This window comes from Cucurbita pepo, chromosome 19 (assembly GCF_057944985.1).
Source record: "Cucurbita pepo subsp. pepo isolate OVF chromosome 19, ASM5794498v1, whole genome shotgun sequence".
NCBI lineage: Eukaryota > Viridiplantae > Streptophyta > Magnoliopsida > Cucurbitales > Cucurbitaceae > Cucurbita > Cucurbita pepo.
Genome location: NC_141816.1, coordinates 10,638,904 through 10,659,094, shown reverse-complemented (window position 1 = coordinate 10,659,094; position 20,191 = coordinate 10,638,904). Strand labels below are relative to the sequence as shown.

At 40.5% G+C, this 20,191-nt stretch overlaps 5 protein-coding genes and 1 pseudogene across 6 annotated transcripts; 5 read left to right on the top strand and 1 right to left on the bottom strand.

Annotated features, from left to right (window-relative positions):
- The first annotated feature begins 459 nt into the window (after nt 1–459).
- Nucleotides 460–3,026, top strand: LOC111782225 (uncharacterized). Its single transcript, XM_023663052.2, has 5 exons — nt 460–686; nt 829–1,813; nt 1,909–1,962; nt 2,052–2,230; nt 2,560–3,026. Exons 2-5 carry the CDS (start codon nt 994–996, stop codon nt 2,647–2,649), a joined length of 1,143 nt encoding a protein of 380 aa, XP_023518820.2. The 5' UTR covers nt 460–686; nt 829–993; the 3' UTR covers nt 2,650–3,026.
- Nucleotides 3,027–4,554: 1,528 nt separating this feature from the next.
- LOC111781063 (ethylene-responsive transcription factor ERF060 pseudogene) lies at nt 4,555–6,178 on the top strand (annotated as a pseudogene).
- Nucleotides 6,179–8,477: 2,299 nt separating this feature from the next.
- On the bottom strand, nt 8,478–9,163 carry LOC111781829 (PLAT domain-containing protein 3). The gene is made up of 2 exons (XM_023662541.2): nt 9,026–9,163; nt 8,478–8,946 (listed from the first exon to the last, which is right to left on the bottom strand). Exons 1-2 carry the CDS (start codon nt 9,107–9,109, stop codon nt 8,506–8,508), a joined length of 525 nt encoding a protein of 174 aa, XP_023518309.1. The 5' UTR covers nt 9,110–9,163; the 3' UTR covers nt 8,478–8,505.
- A 916-nt stretch (nt 9,164–10,079) lies between these two features.
- Nucleotides 10,080–11,010, top strand: LOC111780900 (PLAT domain-containing protein 3). The gene is made up of 2 exons (XM_023661248.2): nt 10,080–10,233; nt 10,318–11,010. The coding sequence occupies exons 1-2, from the start codon at nt 10,162–10,164 to the stop codon at nt 10,786–10,788; spliced, it is 543 nt and encodes a 180-aa protein (XP_023517016.1). The 5' UTR covers nt 10,080–10,161; the 3' UTR covers nt 10,789–11,010.
- Nucleotides 11,011–12,337: 1,327 nt separating this feature from the next.
- Nucleotides 12,338–16,022, top strand: LOC111781801 (uncharacterized). 2 transcript variants are annotated; one of them, XM_023662506.2, is made up of 2 exons: nt 12,338–13,594; nt 15,703–16,022. In XM_023662506.2, exons 1-2 carry the CDS (start codon nt 12,715–12,717, stop codon nt 15,891–15,893), a joined length of 1,071 nt encoding a protein of 356 aa, XP_023518274.2. In that variant the 5' UTR covers nt 12,338–12,714; the 3' UTR covers nt 15,894–16,022. The 2 variants fall into 2 exon arrangements, with proteins under 2 accessions (XP_023518274.2, XP_023518275.2); XM_023662507.2 differs by lacking the exon at nt 15,703–16,022 and adding an exon at nt 14,647–14,927 and having other exon boundaries at nt 12,342–13,594.
- Nucleotides 16,023–16,115: 93 nt separating this feature from the next.
- On the top strand, nt 16,116–19,980 carry LOC111781799 (uncharacterized). The gene is made up of 3 exons (XM_023662503.2): nt 16,116–16,636; nt 16,755–17,503; nt 18,605–19,980. Exons 1-3 carry the CDS (start codon nt 16,349–16,351, stop codon nt 19,107–19,109), a joined length of 1,542 nt encoding a protein of 513 aa, XP_023518271.2. The 5' UTR covers nt 16,116–16,348; the 3' UTR covers nt 19,110–19,980.
- Nucleotides 19,981–20,191: the final 211 nt, after the last annotated feature.

Sequence of the window (20,191 nt, the reverse complement as noted above, 5' to 3'; positions counted from 1 at the left end):
TTGTCGTTGGAAAGTGAGTGCCACACAATCGCAAGTCCGCTGTCATCAAAAGTGCGATTGTGACACGAGGCACTGGTTGGAATAGGGCTAGGGACAGTGCGAGGCACTGGTTGGAGTAGGGCTAGGGACAGTGCGAGGCACTAGTTGGAGTAGGGCTTAATCCTCTCCATAGTAGACACGTTTTAAAACCGTGAAACTAACGACGATATGTAACGGGCTAAAGCGAATAATATCTACTAGCGGTGTGCTTAAGCTCTTACAAATCGAGTACGAGACACATGATATTGTTAATAGAATCGTAGTTGGCACGAAATGAATTAATATAAACTAAAAAATTATTTTTGAATAATATATATTGCTTGTGATGTTTGGTTATATATATTATTGATATAAAATTTTAAAAATTATAAAGTTAGAATTTGCAGTTATCTGAAATAAAAATAGTAAAGATAAATTGAAGTTGATTTAGAAAGAGGAAGGCGTTAGGAATTAGGAGGGAGCGGGAGGGGTATAAACGCATGCCAGGAAAGCGCGCCACCGAGAAAGCGGCAATATTTTGAATCGGGAACGCGGGCCCTGCTTCTTCTCCTTCCTTCCTTAAGAGCGGCTGTTTGATTCTTCTAATTTGGGCTATTTGACTCTCTTCGGTTAAATCAAATCTCATCTGCCTTCTCCTCATTTGCAAGGTTAGAATCTGAATCTACGCCTCCATGATTCCTACATTACTATGGTTTTGTGAATGTCGATTTTTCTAGGGTTACTTATGGTTTTGTTAATTTCTTTTGTTTACGTCTCTTTACTTGTTGGCTTTGATACTTTCTTTTCCAGAATCTTGCAAATTTGGGGTTTCTGTGTTTTTACTTTGCATCGATTAGGATTTGAATCGGACGACTTGAGATTTTTTTCCATTCGAGGGATTGGGGTTTCTGTTGCAAAAGTTTTAGAAGATAGATTGGTCGATAAGATTAGCGTCCTACCTGCCTGTGTGCGATAATGCGTGAAGATAACATTGGTGATGAGTTACACCACAATCGTCCGGCTCTTGGAAACCTAACCAATCGTCCGTTTAAGAGAAAAATCTCGTCAATTTTAAGTGATTCAGGGGTTAAATCTAGAGATGGTTACGGCAAAAATGTGGACGGGAAATACGGAGAACCCAAATTCCCGAAGCATGTGCGTTTACAAGCTGCCAAATATGTCAAGGAGAACTGTAAACGTTCGTGTGGAAAATTCTGTTATACAATGGCTCTTTCTAGGTTTAGTAAGGAGCAGGAATCTGAATGCTGTCCTGCTTCCAGCGAAGTTGAAGCTGCTTTGTCTGATGTACCTATGGAAATTGTGCAGTGTGATTTGTTGAACGATGGAGTACATCCTCTGCAAGATGATAAAGAAAGAATTACTGACGGTGAAACACTGGAAGTTCCTTGCTTGCCCATTTCTGCAGTTCCTCCTTGCTTACCCATTTCTGCAGTTCCTCCTTGCTTACCCATTTCTGTAGTTCCTCCTTGCTTCCCCATCTCTGTAGTCCCTACTTACCCTGAGGATGACAAGAAAAATTGCCCTGGAATCATGCAAAACAGTGCTGACAATGAAGAAGCAGTTGATCATGTTTCAAGGAATGGCAAAAAGGATATTGAATTTGGTAAAATTGGCTCAAGCGACCATGATTGCACGGATTTGTTGAGATTACCTATGTCAGGGGATCCCAAGTCTCTGGCACTGGAAAGGTGCTCCGGACTTAAGAATGATGGTTGTGCTAATTTAGACATTGACGACTTGTTTGAAACATGTTCTTGTTCATTCTGCATGAAAGGTAAGTAGAATGTAATTTATTTGTTATGTCTATAATTAGAGGTTTTTGAAAATTCATGCCAAGAAAAGGCTAAATTAGTCTGCTTTTGTAATCAGCATCATACATTTGGTCAGACCTTCATTACCAGGACATTAAGGGACGGATTTCAGGTAAACTTGTTCTTCCTTGTATAGTAATAATACCATGCCTTTTTGGTTATTCCCTCCTATAGCTAATCATGATATTTTCATTCTTTTAGCACTTAAGAAAAGCCAGAAAGATGCAAGCATCTTGGCTCAGAAATGCAGCAAAGAGAAAGAGACTTATCATGATCAAGGAAATGCTTCCAAATCAAAGCTAGAATTTGATCTTTGGGGTCAGTGGATGTCACTATTCCGTCATATGGAAGATACGTTTTCTCAAGAAGGCAGCCAACTTGTAAGTGTAAATTCTTTGTACTTGTTCCCATTAGAAATGTGCGTTTACATTTGAACTGTGATCTTTTCAATTAACCTGTCCATGAAAAAATGAAATTATTATTTTTTCCTTAAAATAACCAATTGAAGGAAGAGGGACCGTGTCGGAAGCCTAAAGAGCTTAATTAATTAAAGCAATTACAATTTTCTGGCATTGTTAGTATGGAGGGATTCACTAGCATAGGTTCAGTATACTCTCTTAGATTCTTGAATATTTACTTCACCATTTCCATTTACTTGAACCTTGGAAAAAGACTTAACTGTGGTAAATCTTTCTTTTCTGCTATATAGCAAACCAGTTTTGTTACCCTAAAAGATCTGAGGGAGGAATGCAAGATGAATCTGGAGATGCTTAATGGCATGCCTATGGAGAAGCACTAGGGTGCTGTTTTCTTTTTTTGCCTGACATTCTGGCGGTTGTGGGCCGTGTGGTTAGTCACTAATGCTGTCCATATTTGTGCTTTTGAACTTCTCGCTATGGATAGGGTAGCTGTATTAGAAAATTTGGAATGCATGTAAAATAATCCAATTCTGTTGCTGAATAACCCTATCTTCATCTTTGCTTCGGCTTTCATGTATATTTTTAGCTACTTGAACGATTTTTTTGTAGTTTAGTTTAGTAGCTTACCAGATCTTGCTGAATTAGGTGATATGATAAATGATTTAGGGTGACATCTTAAAAATAGAAAGAATATCATATTATCAAATCATGTAACTTGCCATGGCAAGTTCTTTAGAAATAATTACTAGTTACTCCATCTACTATTTATTTTATATACAGAATTCGTGGCTGCCTTGAATTAGATAGGGATATTTGATACATGTGCTATATTGACATGTAACTTGTTTGAACTTGTTCTTGTGAGATTCTACCCTTGTCGTAGGCAAATTGAGATTGTGCATAATATGTATTAGGGGTGTTTCAAAAACTTGGTTTGATTGATTAAATGGACCAAGTTTAGGCCTTTTGCAAGAACTAGTTTAGGTCGAATCAATTTGATTATAATAATACCCCCAGTTAGGCATTGCATTAAGGCTTGTGTGAATCCATGCTTCAATTATAATGTCAATTCATGGGTATAGACATCCACAATGCACTAGAATTCTACTTCATGTAATTATGTAATTTATTTTAGGTGAGGAGATGCATAGGGAAATGTGGTTGTGGGTGTAAGCCGGCCGTTGCATCTTCTTATATTGATTATCGTGCGCCACATTCATCTTTAGTGGGCAATACATGAGTTGACATTTTTTAAAAAGTCAACTTGGAAATTTTTAATATTATCCAATTACATGACTTATTTAGCACGATCATTGTCTTGTTATTTTTTTTTAATATCTTGAATCTCTTTACCTGTTAAAAATTCTTTAATTATTTTAGTAATATATTTTAATTCATTTATATTATTGGCATTATTATTAGTTGGTGATGACTGTTTGTTTATATATTATTCATTTTAATTGACAATGTTGATTCTCTGTCTGATAACTTCGATGGGTTATTTTAATCTACTTATTAATTCCATATTGAGAATTGTTTTATTTTATATGGATAACCTAATTAATTAGTTGATAGAATTGAGTTCTGGATTTGAAAAATTGTTCATGTTATAATGAAACAGAGTCAATATCAATGAGTTGTATATATATATATATACATACATAGCGTTTATTTTATGAAAGGAACCATGGAATTTGTGGGGAATGGTATTTTTTTGAAAAGGAGAGTGTAATATAGGCAAGTGATGGGATTGGGATGCAGTGATGATGGGTTAAATACTAACCGCGGTTCATTTTTGTAAGAGACAGTGAAGTTGACTCTTGAACTGATCCTCGAGTGCAGAACATGAGTTATGCATACCATTTTAGTGATGCGTTGGCGATTGCATTGGCTTGGTTTTTACGCAGACAATAGAGAGGAAGGCCCACGCGTTGGTGTCTGTGTTTGACTCTACCAAATTAAATGGGTATTGTATTGAATTGCGTGATCAACCCAAATTCCTTTCCCTGCCCCTCTCTGATACATCCCCCAATTCTAATTCTAATTCTAATTCTAAGTCTCTGCGCCGCAATGCCATTTTGTCGTTATGTTCCACGTCCCTAGATGCTCACACGTGGATGCATTTCATTGAGAAGTGCGCCTCGAATCACGTTATCTTCAAGTTGACGAGAAAAGAAAAAAAAAAATGGTGGCTCCCCTCCATCTGCTGAGTGAAACAGCCTGCCCTGCCCTGCCCTGCCCTGCCTTGCTCTGCTTTGGGGCTCTATATAAACACACTCACAAACCCCCTCGCTATTTGCAAGGCGAACTTCACACTAGAGAGCCTATACCATATGGGGTTTTCCTAATTGCTCTCGTCTTTTCTTTTTCCTTTGCTCCCCTTCTCTGCTCTCCCCGCTTCTCTGTGTTCCCCTTTCTGTCATCGTCTGTTTCTTTTTTTCTTTTAAAGATTTATGTTTTGAACTTTAAGTTTGCTTCTTGAAGGTTCTGGGTGATTCAGGTTTCTCTTTTTTTCTTCATATTTACTTTCAGTTTTGTTTCGATCGGCCTTGAGGGTGGTTTTTTGAGTCTCTCAGGTTCGTTGTTTTTGTGTTCTGGTTTCCGTAAGTCTTCTAGTTTCTTTATTAGACATGGCAGCAGCTTTAGATTTTTGCACTGGAATTTCTGCGCCGGTTTACTCTTCGGATCCTTTTTGCGAAGAGTTAAGGAAAGCACTTCAACCTTTTATGAAAAGTGCTGTTTCATCCTCTTCTTCTTCTTCTTCTTCTTCTTCTGTTTCTTATCAGCCTAATGTGAACCCTGATTTTTGCTCCCCGTCGAGCATCCGCTTGTTTCCTCAAGCGTGTTCGGGAATTGAACAAATGGGTCTCGAGCAATCGGGTCCAATCGGGCTAAACAATCCCACCCCTTCACAAGTTCTCCAAATTCAAGCTCAAATCCAACTACCCTCACAAACTCTGTCTTCCTTCCCTTCTTCTTTTTCATTCCAGTCTCGAGTTTCGTCCCAATACCATAGCGTCCTTGCCCCCAAATCCATTCCGATGAAGTACACCGGCTCTCCGACTAAGCCCACTAGAATCTACAGGGGAATCCGGCAGCGCCACTGGGGAAAATGGGTCGCCGAAATTAGACTCCCCAAGAACCGAACCAGACTCTGGCTTGGCACTTTTGACACGGCCGAGGAGGCGGCTTTAGCCTATGACAAAGCTGCTTACAAGCTCCGTGGCGACTTGGCTCGCCTCAATTTTCCACATCTCAAACACAAATTCGGGGACTTCGAGCCTCTTCACTCTTCTGTGGACGCGAAACTTCAAGCAATTTGTCAAAGCTTGAAACAGGGGGAAACAGAGAAGCCACCGAGCGCTCCACCTCCATCTGAATCAAACTCAGTGGTTAACAATTTTAAGGAAGCGGAATTGAAAATCGAAGCGGAGACTTCATCTTCATCTTCATCTTCATGGTCATCTCCTTCGCTGTGTGAAGATTTCTCCACCGGGTCCTCCCCTGAGTCGAGTATTAGCTTCTTGGATTTCTCAGATTCGCAATGGGGTGAAGGAGAAGCATTCTGTTTGGAAAAGTATCCTTCCGTTGAAATTGATTGGGCAGCTCTGAATCAGCTGGGCGAATCAGAGTGTTTAATTTAGTAATATTTCAATGTAATTTGTGGTTTAATTTTGATGGTGTCTAGTCTGTCCCAAGATCCTGCAATGAAGTTTTAGGCATTTGCAGAGGTCTTGTGTTGGTGAAAGTTGTTTGTGATAGTTAGTTGTAATTCCACAGTGGTGTGCAGGTTCTTTTTTCTTCCCTTGCATCGCCATTTTGGTTATGGGTCCTTTTCTTTTTCGTCTTTTGGGTGGTTCCTGTTGAGTTAATTGCAGTTTGAATGCAAGTAATGGCGTCTTTATAGTCTCTTCTGATCTGATAGCTTCAGACAATTTTTTGTGGGTCTGGAGATTGATTTGGAGCGTTAAACAGTCCTTTGAAATTAAGAGAAATTGTGCGTTGGAGTGAATTAGGGAGTGATGTGCATGCATATTAGAAAGAACAAAAAGAAATACAAAGATGAGACAAGGGAATTGCGTGGAGTGGGAGACAAAAGGAAGAGGGAGCATCCATTTCTTTACAAATCAGTGGGCTCTCCACACACCGTTTTCAAAAACATGGGGATTGGCGGCGTGCTATAACTAAACTATGGTAGTGTTGTTCATGGCAGAAAATTGGTGTTTCCTAATCTTTGCTGCAACTTCACCGAAGAACTCCCATGTATTTGAATGATCCATGGAGGTATCACCCGAGCGCACGGGGTTGGCTAGAGAGAGGTTTACACCTTTATCTCACAATCTACCTTATTTGGGGGTTAGTGTCCTCGTTAGCACATCGTCCAGTGTCTAGCTCTAGAATAGGTTTACACACACTTATTTCACAATCCACTCCTTTAGAGGCCAGCGTTCTCGTTGGCACACCACCCGGTGTTTGGCTTTGATATCATTAGTAAGTCCCCACCCAGTGTCTAGTTCTGGGAGAGGCTTCCACACCCTTATCTCATAATCCACCCTCCTTGGAGTCCCAACGTCCATGCTGGCACACTGCCCTGTGTCGGGTTCTAATACTATTAGTAACAATTCAAACCCACCGCTAGCATATATGGTCCGCTTTGATTCGTTGCATATCATTGTCAGCCTCTCGTTTTTAGAAAACGTCTATTTCGTTCCCATATTCGACCGATGTTAGATCTTACAAACACACACAATAAGAGGCCACAACGTGAATCTCATGGACTAGACATCATTGGGCCATCACCGGCCCAGAAAATATCCAGAGGTCCATGAAACAGAGCTCTAGTTTTGATAGAAGTAAACCTATAGCCCTCTAGATTTCCGTTGCCTACTTTCACTTTCTTGTCGTTGGATGCGCATTAGGAGGAGTTGGATTTTATTCGGAGACCGTGGGAATAAGAATGAATGCTGCATTTGATCTACCATATTAATATTCTCCCTTTAATAAATATCAAAACTTTGGTTTAAAAATTAATTTTGAAATAAATCATACGAAATTTATTGTAATTAAGCTGACCTGGACATTACTAGGAAGGTCCCACTTGTGCATCATTTAACTCTTGGCTCTACCCTCAAAAATTATGCCTCCAATTCACCAAATTATAAAGTACATGCACTCGGGACAAGTCCAAACATACGTTGATGGAATTGTCATAAAGGTTTGGTTCATAAATACTTTATTTTTGTACATTTTCTACCATACACATCAAATTCATTTAGTTGATGTACAACTCCCTATATAATAATATGAAATTCACGCGTTTTCAAACCAATAATATTAATAGTTTCGTTAGGTAATACCTATCAACTCCTTTTTCTTAGAAATAGATTCTATTTTTAAAAACATTAGAGAAGGCTAAAATAAATATCCAAGACCGTAGACAAAGGTTACATTTAATAAAATTGAAAGTTTTATTGAAATTTGCCCGTTTATAAATGGAAAAATAAATGTAAAACAAAAAAGAAGTTTACCTTAAAAAACACAAAATAATTCAGAAAATTTTTTCTAACCTACCTTAAGATATGATATTTGGAGAATATTTTTTAATAATTAATTAGTGAGTATATTTTAGATATTTGGGGGTTGTTAGTAGTATATTTTATCGATTTGATTAACAGTATTTTTTATTTTATTTACAATATTTAGTTAGTTATATATTTTATCTCAAGTATTAGTTGATAGTTTGTATCCTATTTGAACACTGTAAACATTAACGAATATCATACTCTCGATCTCAATTCTATTTCTATTTCTATTTCTCATTCTTAACATGAGTGAAGGAGGTTGTTTTCTCATTGTCGATAAGTTTTTTTTTTTATCATTTTCTAGAACCCACCCTAGCTATATATATATAGTTATTTTTATTATTTTTTAATAATCTTATCGTAGCTACTAGAAACAGGAGAAAAAGCTGGTGTGGCCCACTCATTTATTGTGTTTTAATCCTGTCACAAGGATTTCATGATTTCGTGATGGACCACAAAATTCATATAATTTAAATTTAAATAGATTTTATTATATTTTTAAGATTATAAGATACGCTAAATCTTTTAAGTAGTCTTGATCAAATTATTATGTAGATGGTAGGGAAAGTTTTATTGTGGCCACTCCATGCACCAACAGCTGGTGCATGGCGATATTTATTTATTTATGTGTACTCTAATGAGAAGAGTAGAGATTTAGAAAACCACGTCATACACACTAGGAGCTGGCCGAGCCCCACAATAGTCTACAACAGCGGTGAGGCTGTAGGGCTCCTGGTCAGTGGCAAGCCACTGGTTCACTGAGAAGCGCTGCTTGTGGCAAGGATGGCCTGGGGCAGAGGCCGTGACCTCGACGTAGTCACAGTACCAAGCGTGGTAGGGACCAGAGCCATTGGAGGTCAAATTGAGAGAGCAAACAGGGGAGGTGAGGCAAGGCCCTCTGCCAGTGAAGGTATCCAATCTCCCGGTCTCAAAGAAGTTATAATCTGGACCCATAATTCCACCCCATTCCTCTAAATTAGGCACCAAAATCCCCTCCCCAGACGCCGTCTTCACCTCCAGGCCGATGGTTGAGTGAGTGCCGGCCTTCTTCACCGTCCCTGTTTGGACATAGATCAAGTAACCGCACTCCCCGCCCTGCACCATTTCAAATTAAACATAGTTAGTTCATTTTATTCAATGCTTTTGAGAGGGCGGAGGATGGTGCTGTTCTTACATCTACAGCCTCCGGCACGGCGGCGGTGGAGAGTAGGAGGAGGTGCGAGAGGATAAGAAACGGGAGTGCTGATTTGGACGCCATTTTTCTGCCTTGCCATACTTTTTTTCACATGCTTCACTATATATACAAATTCATAAGTGGCATAAGTGGTTGCCACGTCATCGGTTGAATATAGTCACGTGCCGATTTCCAATTTGGATTATCTCGAGTATAAGAAAATAAATTTGAGTTTGTTTTTCAAAAAATAATTGAAATTATTCTCTCATGTAAAATAAATAGATTATGACGTGGCATTGTCAGGTCCAACCACGTTTATTTTCGCGTTTCAATTAGGGATAAGGAAATCTATATGCCATTTTTATCCAATCACAAGCTTCCACGTCACAACCTTTATCTACCTCAAAGAGGGCGTGATGGTTTGTCGCTACTAGGCTACTTGAAGGCAGATGATCGATTCATGGTTATTTTCTCAACTGATGCGTCCGAACAAGACAAGATGGCTGATTGAACATGCACGTACGAACGAGCTATATTTGGTTGGTGATAGTAAACCTCGCCGAAGAATTGAAGAAACCACAAAATCGAGCAAAAAATGTGAATGGGATAGGAGTTCTCCTTTCTAGTTTGTTGTGAGAGTGTCAAAATTACGACGCCACACGGTTAACGATATACGACCGTGACACAAGAATCGTTCAACTATTCCTGCCATTCAAAACAAAATAAGAAGCTCAACGTCGACCCGAACTCTACCCCTTCCAATAATTTTATTTATTTTCTTCCAAAAGACACGTGCATCACGTGACCCTTGGAATATTCGGTGCCTCGTTCCAATTTTGTATTGTGATGCTTTTTTTTCTTTCTATTTATTTATCTTCAGATTTAGAAGTTTGTATTTATCATTATTATCATTTATTTATTTTCTGGAAATAATAATAAACAATAGAGAGAGTGATTTTGTTAGCTATTAGAGTACAGGTGGAAAAAGATGATTGGAGAAAGGTTTGACCATGTAAAAGTGATTATAGCCGTCCGATCAAACAGATTTCCAATCAGCCCTGAGCTGGCGTGGTTTTAGCTATTAAATTTTGTATATAAAATAATGATCGAAGAAGAAAACAACTCACCCATTAACCATGGCCTCCAAATCTCCCCTCTTCCTCGCCCTCTCCCTTCTCCTTTCCCTCTCCGCCGTTGCTCTCTCCGATGTATTTTCTCTCTCAATTTTCTCCTCCATTTTAGCGATTACAACCTAAAATGACTGACCAACATTTCCGATTTGGTTGATGCAGGATCCAGATTGCGTCTACACGGTGTATGTCAGGACCGGCTCCATCCTCAAAGCAGGGACGGATTCGGTGATTAGCGCGACGCTCTACACCGCCAATGGCGACGGAATCCTCATCAGAGATCTGGAGAAATGGGGCGGCTTAATGGGACCTGATTACAACTACTTCGAGAGGGGCAATCTCGACATTTTCAGCGGAAGAGGACCATGCCTTAGCGCACCCGTGTGTTCCTTGAATCTGACCTCCGACGGATCCGGTCCGCACCATGGCTGGTACTGCAACTACTTTGAGGTGACCACAACGGGTGTCCACAGGCCCTGCGATCAAGCCCAGTTCACGGTGGAACAATGGTTAGCCCTCGATACATCGCCCTATGTGTTGACCGCCATCCGTGACAACTGCCCCAAGGAATCGATTGGAAGCCGCCGTGATCCAACCCGATCGGGTCCCCTGAGGTTGAAGCAGGTCATATGAGGTTTAATCGTATTGTCGAATAAGGAAGCGGAAGAGTGTGCCCTTCTGGTGTGTAAAAGTTGAATCAAGAGCAGTGCCTTTCTTTTTTGCTTTACTTTATGATTCGATCCATTATTGTGGGTTTGGTATGGTGTGGGTCACGAATCATGAGTGCCTTTGCAATGCCCAAAGGACAAATTATCGTGTCGGCAACATAATGGGAAAAATAAATCTTTTGATTCATAGTCTTTGCTTAAGATTTAGAACAATAACCCAACTTCAATCTATGGATCATAAGATCGTCTAATGCGTTAATCAATTAGACCATACCATAGTTTAGATGACGAAGATACGAAGATAAATTAAGACGAACATGACAACAATCTATTATCGATGCTGTTTTTACGATCTCCAGCCTTAAAAAATCCCTCTCTAAGCTCCAAAGTTCTTCTCCTAACTCTCATTAAACTCGCATTATCCTCCATTTTCATGGGAGGATTGTGATTTGGGCTGAGTGAGAGGTGGATCGTTGATGGGCTGAAAGGCTAATGGGCTAGTGGGCTAGTGGGCTAATGGCTAATGGGCTAGTGGGCCAACGGGTTTTTATATTTTACATGGTCTGGACTTCTTTTTGTGTTTTTAACACTTTAATTGGTTATTAATTTATTTAACGTAATTTAAAATTCACGCAAGTTATCAAAAGGAGAGTCCTTTTTTTGGGACACAATTGTCAGTTCGTTTGAATATTTTTTTAATTTACTTAAGCTCTCTCGCACCATCGACTTTGATCTTGACTGACTCGTAAATAAAGAACTGAGTTCCATTCCATACCAAATTAAAATTTGAGTAGGTATATTATTCTAAATTTAATCATTCATTCATTTATTAAACACAAGAATTAAAAGAAAAAGACTGAAATTAATATTTTACCCGCCAATGTAAATGTCTGAAAAAGAAAGGGTGAAAAATTATTACAGTACTGTAAAATAAATGGGGTAAAGCCAACCTAATCCAATCCAGTCCAAGTTTGACCCAATTGAAGATCAAAGACTCCAACTGCATCTCCCTTCTCCCTGTCCTGACACGTCAACTCAATCTTATTAATTCAACCGATGAGATGATAGACGCCAAAAAATCAGTGGTGGTCCGTCCACCACCTTAATTTTTTCTTTTTATCTCTTTTTCCACCGGGAAAAATACGACTTGTCGGGTAGAATAAGGATCAAAGAAATAAATACTTAATGACTCACATGATGAAATTAATAATAATATTATCAAAATAATGTGAAAGTACAAAATTGGAGTTGGGATAGGTCCGTAAAAGTATGACGTGGCAGTGATTTTCTTCACTTACTCAACCAACCTTTCTCCAAATTATTCACTTTCGAGCATAAGTCCTCATATTTTATTTTTTATTTTCTCGAAAACTCTGGTTCTTATTACTTATAAATTTATAAATTAATGATCGTCCTCTTAATTAATAATTATCAAACAATGGTAGGCTAGAGCCGGTGAAAAACAGAGGCATTTACTTTGACTCTGGGATTGTAGCATCTTGAGTCCCCACTTTCATCGTGTTTCGTGGAGCAAATCTACAAACACAAGCAACCTCTCTCTCCCTCTCTCTCTCTCTCTCTCTCTCTCTCTCTCCCAATTAAAATAAAACGCACTCTTTCTCTCTCCCAATTCCTCCATCTTCTTCTTTCTCCAAAAACCCTAACCCCATACGAACTTTTGAGGTTCAGGAGTGGAGCTTCCACTTCACCGGTCCACCTCCGCCACCAACCATATCGTGGGTTGTTGGATCCTACCTTCCGGTGGCTTTTCAGATTGTGAGTACACCACAAGAACCGCCCGCCGCCGCCGCAGCAGAAGCAGCAGCACATCATTTTCTGCACCCGTGATTTATATATATATATATATATATATATATTTGTGTGTTTAATCATGGATTCTGGGAGTAGTGGGAGTGTACAAAGCTCAAGCGGTGCCGAAGATGAGTATGATTCACGCGCTGAGGGTTTCTTAAACTATCCGTCACTGCATGTCGGTCCCATCCCTAAGCCTAACCCATCACCACCACCATCCCTACATTCCTCCTCCTTCGACCCTTTCTCCACCTTCCTCGATCCTCCACCTTCCCGATCATCCCCAAATTCCCTTCTCAATCTCCACCCTTCTTGGCCCACTAACCCGAGATCCGACCCCAACCCGATCCAATATCCAGCGTCCATGACCATCACGCCCGATATCCAATTGCAAACCCCAACCCAAGTCGTTCACAGCAACAACAATAACAATACTGCCACCGTTCGTAACCCGAGGAAGCGAACCCGAGCCTCGAGGCGAGCTCCCACCACCGTCCTGACCACCGATACCACCAATTTCCGAGCCATGGTCCAGGAATTCACTGGGATTCCTGCACCACCCTTCCAGCCGCCCTCCTCCTCCTCTTTCCCTAGAGCCCGGCTTGATCTTTTTGCCGGCGCCTCCACTTCCTCCCCACCGTACCTACTCCGTCCATACCCCCAAAAGCTATCCCCCTTTCTTTCAACTAATTCCCTTTTTTCTCCCTCCTCCATTTTCAATCTCCCGCCCCCACCTCCACCACTCCAACAACCCAACATTAACCTCCTCCGCTCCCACCTCCATCCTAATCCGCTGCATCTGCCTCTCCCTGAAGACTTCCTTTCTGGGATCGTTAGAGACGGCGGTGGGAATAATGCTCCGGCAAATTGGGGCAGTGGCACCGTCGACGGTGGTGGAGGAGGAATACCGTCCGATCAAGATCTAATTGGGTCTACGAATGTGACGTGTAGGAGTGAAGGTATGGTCGAGCCTTGGATTTGTTCTTCAGATTAATTAGTTGTCCTATAATTAACATAAACACTCATCCTATGTACATCAAAACATTTCATTCCCATTTTGGGATTTGGTTTTGTTTATTACTCTTTGCCTGTGTTTCTAATTTCCTGTCTGTCACTAATTTAGTCATGGCAATAGATTCCTAAAAAGTGGAGTGACGTGTTGGGTGTCTTTCTAATTTCCTGTCTGTCAGTAATTTAGTCATGTCAATAGATTTCTAAAAAGTGGGAGAGACGTGTTGGGTGTGTTTCTAATTTCTTGTCCGTCAGTAATTTAGTCATGTCAATAGATTCCTAAAAAGTGGGAGAGACGTGTTGGGTGTGTTTCTAATTTTTTGTCTGTCAGTTATTTAGTCATGTCAATAGATTCCTAAAAAGTGGGAGAGACGTGTTGGGTGTGTTTCTAATTTCTTGTCTGTCAGTTATTTAGTCATGTCAATAGATTTTTAAAAAGTGGGAGAGACTGTGTTGGGTGTTTTTCTAATTTCCTGTCTGTCAGTAATTTAGTCATGTCAATAGATTCCTAAAAAGTGGGAGAGACTGTGTTGGGTGTTTTTCTAATTTCCTGTCAGTCAGTAATTTAGTCATGTCAATAGATTTCTAAAAAGTGGGAAAGACGTGTTGGGTGTGTTTCTAATTTCCTGTCCATCAGTCATTTAGTCATGTCAATAAATTCCTAAAAAGTGGGAGAGACATGTTGAGAGTGAATCCTACGTTGGTTAATTTGGAAAATGATTATAGATTTATAAGGGGAAATGGTGTCTCTATTGGTACGAGGTTTTTGAAGGGAGTCGAAGCAATGTGATTGTGGAGAGTCTTGAATTGTAACCGAGATTAGGTAAAGTTGATACATCCAAAACCATCATCGTACAATGTCCACAATGTGGAAATTGCATGCACCTACTACTGTGAGTAATGGTTTAGTCGTAGTGTGCAGTAGGCAGGGAAGCGGCATGGGCTCTCATCCTTGTCTTCTTGCTTGCATCTCTGTCTGACTCAGTGTTCCATAATTTAGGAGAGATTGGAGGCGAGATTTGAGGAATGTGAAGCCGCCATGATCTGTCAGGGATCTTTGAACCCCCGGTGGATTTTCATTTTGGATGTTGCATTCATGTTTCCCCCCCTCCCCTAATTAATGACACTATTCAAAGTACATAAATTCATGCAACATGATTAGGTTTCCTCTTATTTTTTTACTTTTATCACAAAAAAACACTGCCTTTTCGCTCTCTAGCCTGAAAAAATTAACAAACTTCATTACTACTTTTTTAAATCATGTTTAGATCCGCCGGTGATGTGATATAAAATTCAGTAAACGCTCTCTCTATATATATATTTTTTGGTCGTGCATGCAATTATTTATATGAAAAGGAAAAAGAAAGTGGCATTGGGATCGTAGACATGGGAATTCGTGATGCAGAAGCACCAATTTCGAAGATGGTGTGTGTGTGCAGGAAATGGTTTTTTTTTTTTTTTTTTTTTTTTTTTTTTTTTTTTTTTTTAATTTTTTTTAATTTTTTTTAATTTAATTTCTTTGATTGGACTGTCGTTGTTGTTTAACACAATCATAAATGTTGTTCACCCTATGTATCTGGGCTTCAATTTGCCGACGCTTTTAATCGGAGACCAAACTGTTAGCGTGTCTATTGAAGAGAGATTTTGGCACATTTACAAGAAATGTTTAGTTTTTCTCTCAAACTTATATGGGTATCTTGCGCTAATCGACCTTTGTTTATGCTATACATTGAATCTAAATTTAAACGGATTTGGTATTAGCGTTTATGTTAAAATGTGGGCATATAGATTTGGAGATATGTGAATTATGATTGGATAGAGAAATTAAGGTGTTTATGAGGTGAAAAAGGTGGTAATTTAGGAGAAGAAAAGGAGTAGGATCTGATTGTGATTGGATGCCATGGAAATGACTGCTTTCGGTGACTCAATTCTCCATTTTTTTTAAAAAAATTTAATTTATTTTATTTTATATGAATTTGGAAATCATTTTTTCTTCCCCATGTGCTATATGTTTACACACTCAGTAACTATTCTTCAACCAATTTCATGCCGACAGGACACGCCAGATCCGACGTCGTTTTGAGCAGGATTGTGGTCCATCTCACCTTGCCGTCATGGTTTCGTGGGGTTGGGGCCCACTTGGAGCGGGAAATCCACGTAAGGCTTCAGGAAAAAGCCGAGAGATACAATCACATGTTGCCGTTCTCAGAAATGGTCCCCCACGTGGATCTGCAAATTCAATCATGAGAGTTCAGTTCGCTAAATCCAGCCTCTCACATACAGTTTGGGCCTCTTAAATCTTATGGATGGCCCATGTTGTCGACTTTCATTTGGGCTTTCGGCCCAGTCCAGTTTTATAAACATTAAACACCCTATTACTGAAAATAGAGAAGAAATAAAAATAAATTTATGGAAAAGAGTGGCTCTGATTTAGAAAATCTCCAAGAATTTTGGAAATGTATCCAAAAGTTCCAAAAGCAGATCGACAAGAAACATCTCCCAAAGCTTCACCTCCTTGGATCTTCACCTCCTTGGATCTTCACCATTGTCATCTTCTTCATTTCATCCTTCCCATTCAAGTCACGTGGCAAGCACTCGCAGTTTTTCTCTATCAAACTCAGCTCACCTCCTTCTCCGGCGCCGCTCCCCAACCCCTGCGGTGCCCATTTCCAGAAAATCCTCTGTAAATTAGCGTTTCCAAGATGAAATCTGAAGCACTGACTTTAATGTTGATTAATTTGGCCGCTGTTATGGAGAAGGCCGACGAGTCCTTGTTGCCTGGAGTCTATAAAGAAGTTGGGGCGGTTCTGCACACCGATCCCACTGGGTTGGGTTCCCTAACCCTCTTCAGATCTATTGTGCAGTCCTCTTGTTACCCTTTAGCTGCTTACTTAGCTGTGCATCACAACCGTGCCCATATCATTGTTCTTGGTGCTTTTCTCTGGGCCGCTGCCACTTTCCTCGTTGCCCTTTCCTCCACATTCTTGCAGGTTCGTCTTTCTCGATTCATCTCCAATCGAAGTCATATATATAAATATATATCTGTGATTTTCATTACTGGTGATAGATGATCTTATATTCCTAGAGTAATTTGATAATCATAATTAGGTTGCAATTTCCAGAGGTTTAAATGGTATTGGTCTTGCCATAGTGATACCAGCCATCCAGTCCCTGGTGGCTGACTCCACTGATGATAGTAACCGTGGCTTAGCTTTTGGATGGCTACAACTAACGGGAAATCTTGGTTCCATTATTGGTGGGCTTTGTTCTGTATTATTAGCCTCCACATCTTTCTTAGGGATCCCAGGATGGAGAATTGCCTTCCATCTTGTTGGACTGATGAGCGTCGTTCTTGGTGTACTAGTATGGGTTTTTGCAAATGATCCACGCTATTCTGTGATTGATGGAAGAGTTAAGGATCAATCGAGGAAGCCATTGTGGTCAGAATTGAAGGATCTTTTTAAAGAATCAAAGTCGGTTTTAGGGATCCAATCTTTTCAGATAATTGTTGCTCAGGGTGTTGCTGGTTCATTTCCTTGGTCGGCTTTGTCATTTGCTCCTATGTGGCTTGAACTTGTGGGGTTTTCTCATGAGAAAACAGGGTTTCTATGGGCTCTTTTTATAATTGCTGGCTCATTGGGTGGCCTTTTTGGAGGAAGAATGGGGGATATACTATCAAAGCGCTTTCCTAATTCAGGGAGAATTCTTCTATCTCAGATAAGCTCAGGTTCTGCTATTCCTCTTGCTGCAATTTTGCTCCTGCTTTTGCCAGATGATCCATCCACTGGATTCTTGCATGGACTGGTTTTGTTCATAATGGGTTTTAGCATGTCGTGGAATGGACCAGCAACTAACAAGTATGTGTCTTCATCCCCTTTCTAATGTACTTACCGTTCTTGTGAGGTCCCATATCGGTTGGAGAGAGGGGAATGAAACATTCCTTATAAAGGTGTGGAAACCTCTCCTTAGTTGGCGCGTTGACAATATCTACTAGCGGTGGGTTTGGGCTGTGTTAGAAATGGTATCAGAGCTAGACACCGAGCAGTGTGCCAATGTAACGGCCCAGATCGGGCTTCCCCTCAAGGCTTTAAAACGCGTCTGCTAGGGGAAGGTTTCCACACTCTTATAAATGGTGGTTTGTTCTCCTTCCCAACCAACGTGGGATATCACAATCCACCCCCCCCCCCCCCCCTTCAGTGCCCAACGTCCTCGCTGGCACTCTTTCTTTCCTCCAATCGATGTGGGACCGTCCCCAAATCCACCCTCTTTAGGGCCCAGCATCCTTACTGGCACACCGCCTCGTGTCTACCCCCCTTCGGGGATCAGCCTCCTCACTGGCACATAGTCCGGTGTCTGGCTCCGATACCATTTGTAACGGCCCAGATCCACCGCTAGCAGATATTATCCTCTTTCGGCTTCCCCTCAAAGCTTTAAAACGCGTCTGGTAGGGAAAGGTTTCCACACCCTTATAAAAGGTGGTTTGTTCTCCTCCCCAACCAATATGGGGCATCACACCCAACGAGTACGTTGGGCCCTCAAGGGGGTGGATTGAGAGATCTCACATCGGTTGGAGAGGAGAACGAAACATTCCTTATAAGGGTGTGAAAACCTCTTCCTAGTGTGGATATGTTTTAAAGCCTTGAAGGGAAGTACAAAGAGGACAATATCTGTTACCTGTGGGATTGGGCGGTTACAAATGATATCAAAACTAGACATTGGGCGGTGTTCCAACGAGGACGTTGGGCCCCAAGGGAAGTGGATTGTGAATTCCCACATCAGTGGGAGAGGGAAACGAAACATTCTTTAAAAACGTGTGGAAACTATCTAGTAGATACATTTTAAAACTTTGATGGAAAGTCAGGAAGGAAAAGCCAAAAAAGGACAATATTTGCTGGCAATGGACTTGCTATATAATATGAATTCTTAATTTTACCTTGAATCATTATTGGAATATACAGCCCAATATTTGCTGAGATAGTCCCAGAGAAGTCGCGCACGAGTATTTACGCTATGGATCGATCATTTGAGTCGGTTCTGTCATCGTTCGCTCCTTCGGTTGTAGGAGTTCTGGCACAGCATCTTTATGGATACAAACCAGTAGCAAGAGGATCCTCTGATTCTGCCCAGATTGAAAGTGATAGAGAGAATGCGAAATCACTAGCCAGAGCACTCTACACAGCCATTGGTATTCCGATGTTGGTGTGCTGCTTCATCTACTCTTTCCTGCATCGTTCATACCCAAGAGACCGAGAGCGAGCTAGAATGCAGGCCTTGATAGATTCTGAAATGCTGCATATGGAGGCATGCTGTTCACCTCTGTATAAGCGAGACAGTGAGTTTCAGATATCAGTGGGGAAAGATGTTGACGATGAGGATCAAACAGAGATCGATCTAATCTATGGAATTGATGACAGTCTTGATTTCAATGATGACAATGATGAAAAGCATCTTCACAGTTTCTGATTCAAAAATGTAGATCAACATGATTGGAAGCCGTACTTGGTGCAGATTTTCTTACTACATCTTTCAAATTCTATACTAAATATGAGTTTTGTATCATTATATGCTTCCGCGCCATAGTTAACAATAACATAGCTGGTTTTACAAGCGAGAAATACTATCTTCAATTATACGAGACCTTTTGGAGAAACCAAAAGTAAAATTATAAAAGTTCCAGAACAAGATGAGAAGTTCGGTGCCACGAATCCACCTTAAACATGTCTGAAATCGCTTTCCTCTTATCTTTTTCATTTTAAAGTAAAACAGGTAACAATGAGGCAATGTCTTCATTTACAAGTGCACATGGAGAGGGAACCCACCTTTAATCATATTTATGATCCACATTTTAAGTTCCCCCTCTTTTTTCTCCCTTTCACATTCAATTTCAAATGCCCTCCACATTCGACTCCACTTTCGAGCTTCTTGAGAAGTTTCCCACCCTTATAAGGAATGTTTCGATTCCCTCTGCAACCGATATGGGATCTCACAATCCATTCTCCTTTGGGGCCAACGTCTTCAATGGCACACCACTTGATGGACTTTCCCTTCTGGGTTTCCTTCAAAATTTTAAAACGCGATCCTTGTAAGGAATGTCTCATTCTGGTCGGTGGAGAGGATTTGGATTTGGATGGTGGGAGAGAAGAGGTTAAGAGGGCAGCAATATGCATATCAATTGTCAACAAAATGGTCTTACGACTCACCCCCACACCTGGCTGCCACTCACCATTCCAACGCCTAACATCTTCGTCCTTATTCACATAGTCAAACCAGGAGTCAACCCCAAATTATTCTGTCTTATCTTCAACACTCTCTACAAATTCCAATGAATATTTTACACTTTTCAAAGAACAACGAATCACAGAACAATAGTGCAAAATAATTGGTATAAATTTGTGAAAAGAGACGAGCAAAGATGCTAAGGGGCTTCCAAAATAATTGATGAGGGAAAGAGGTTGGAGCAAGCCAGCCACGAGACAAGTGAAAACGCGTAGACCAAAAGCGCTTCCCCTGCTTTTCTTCGCTCCATTGCATGTGACGCTGACCTA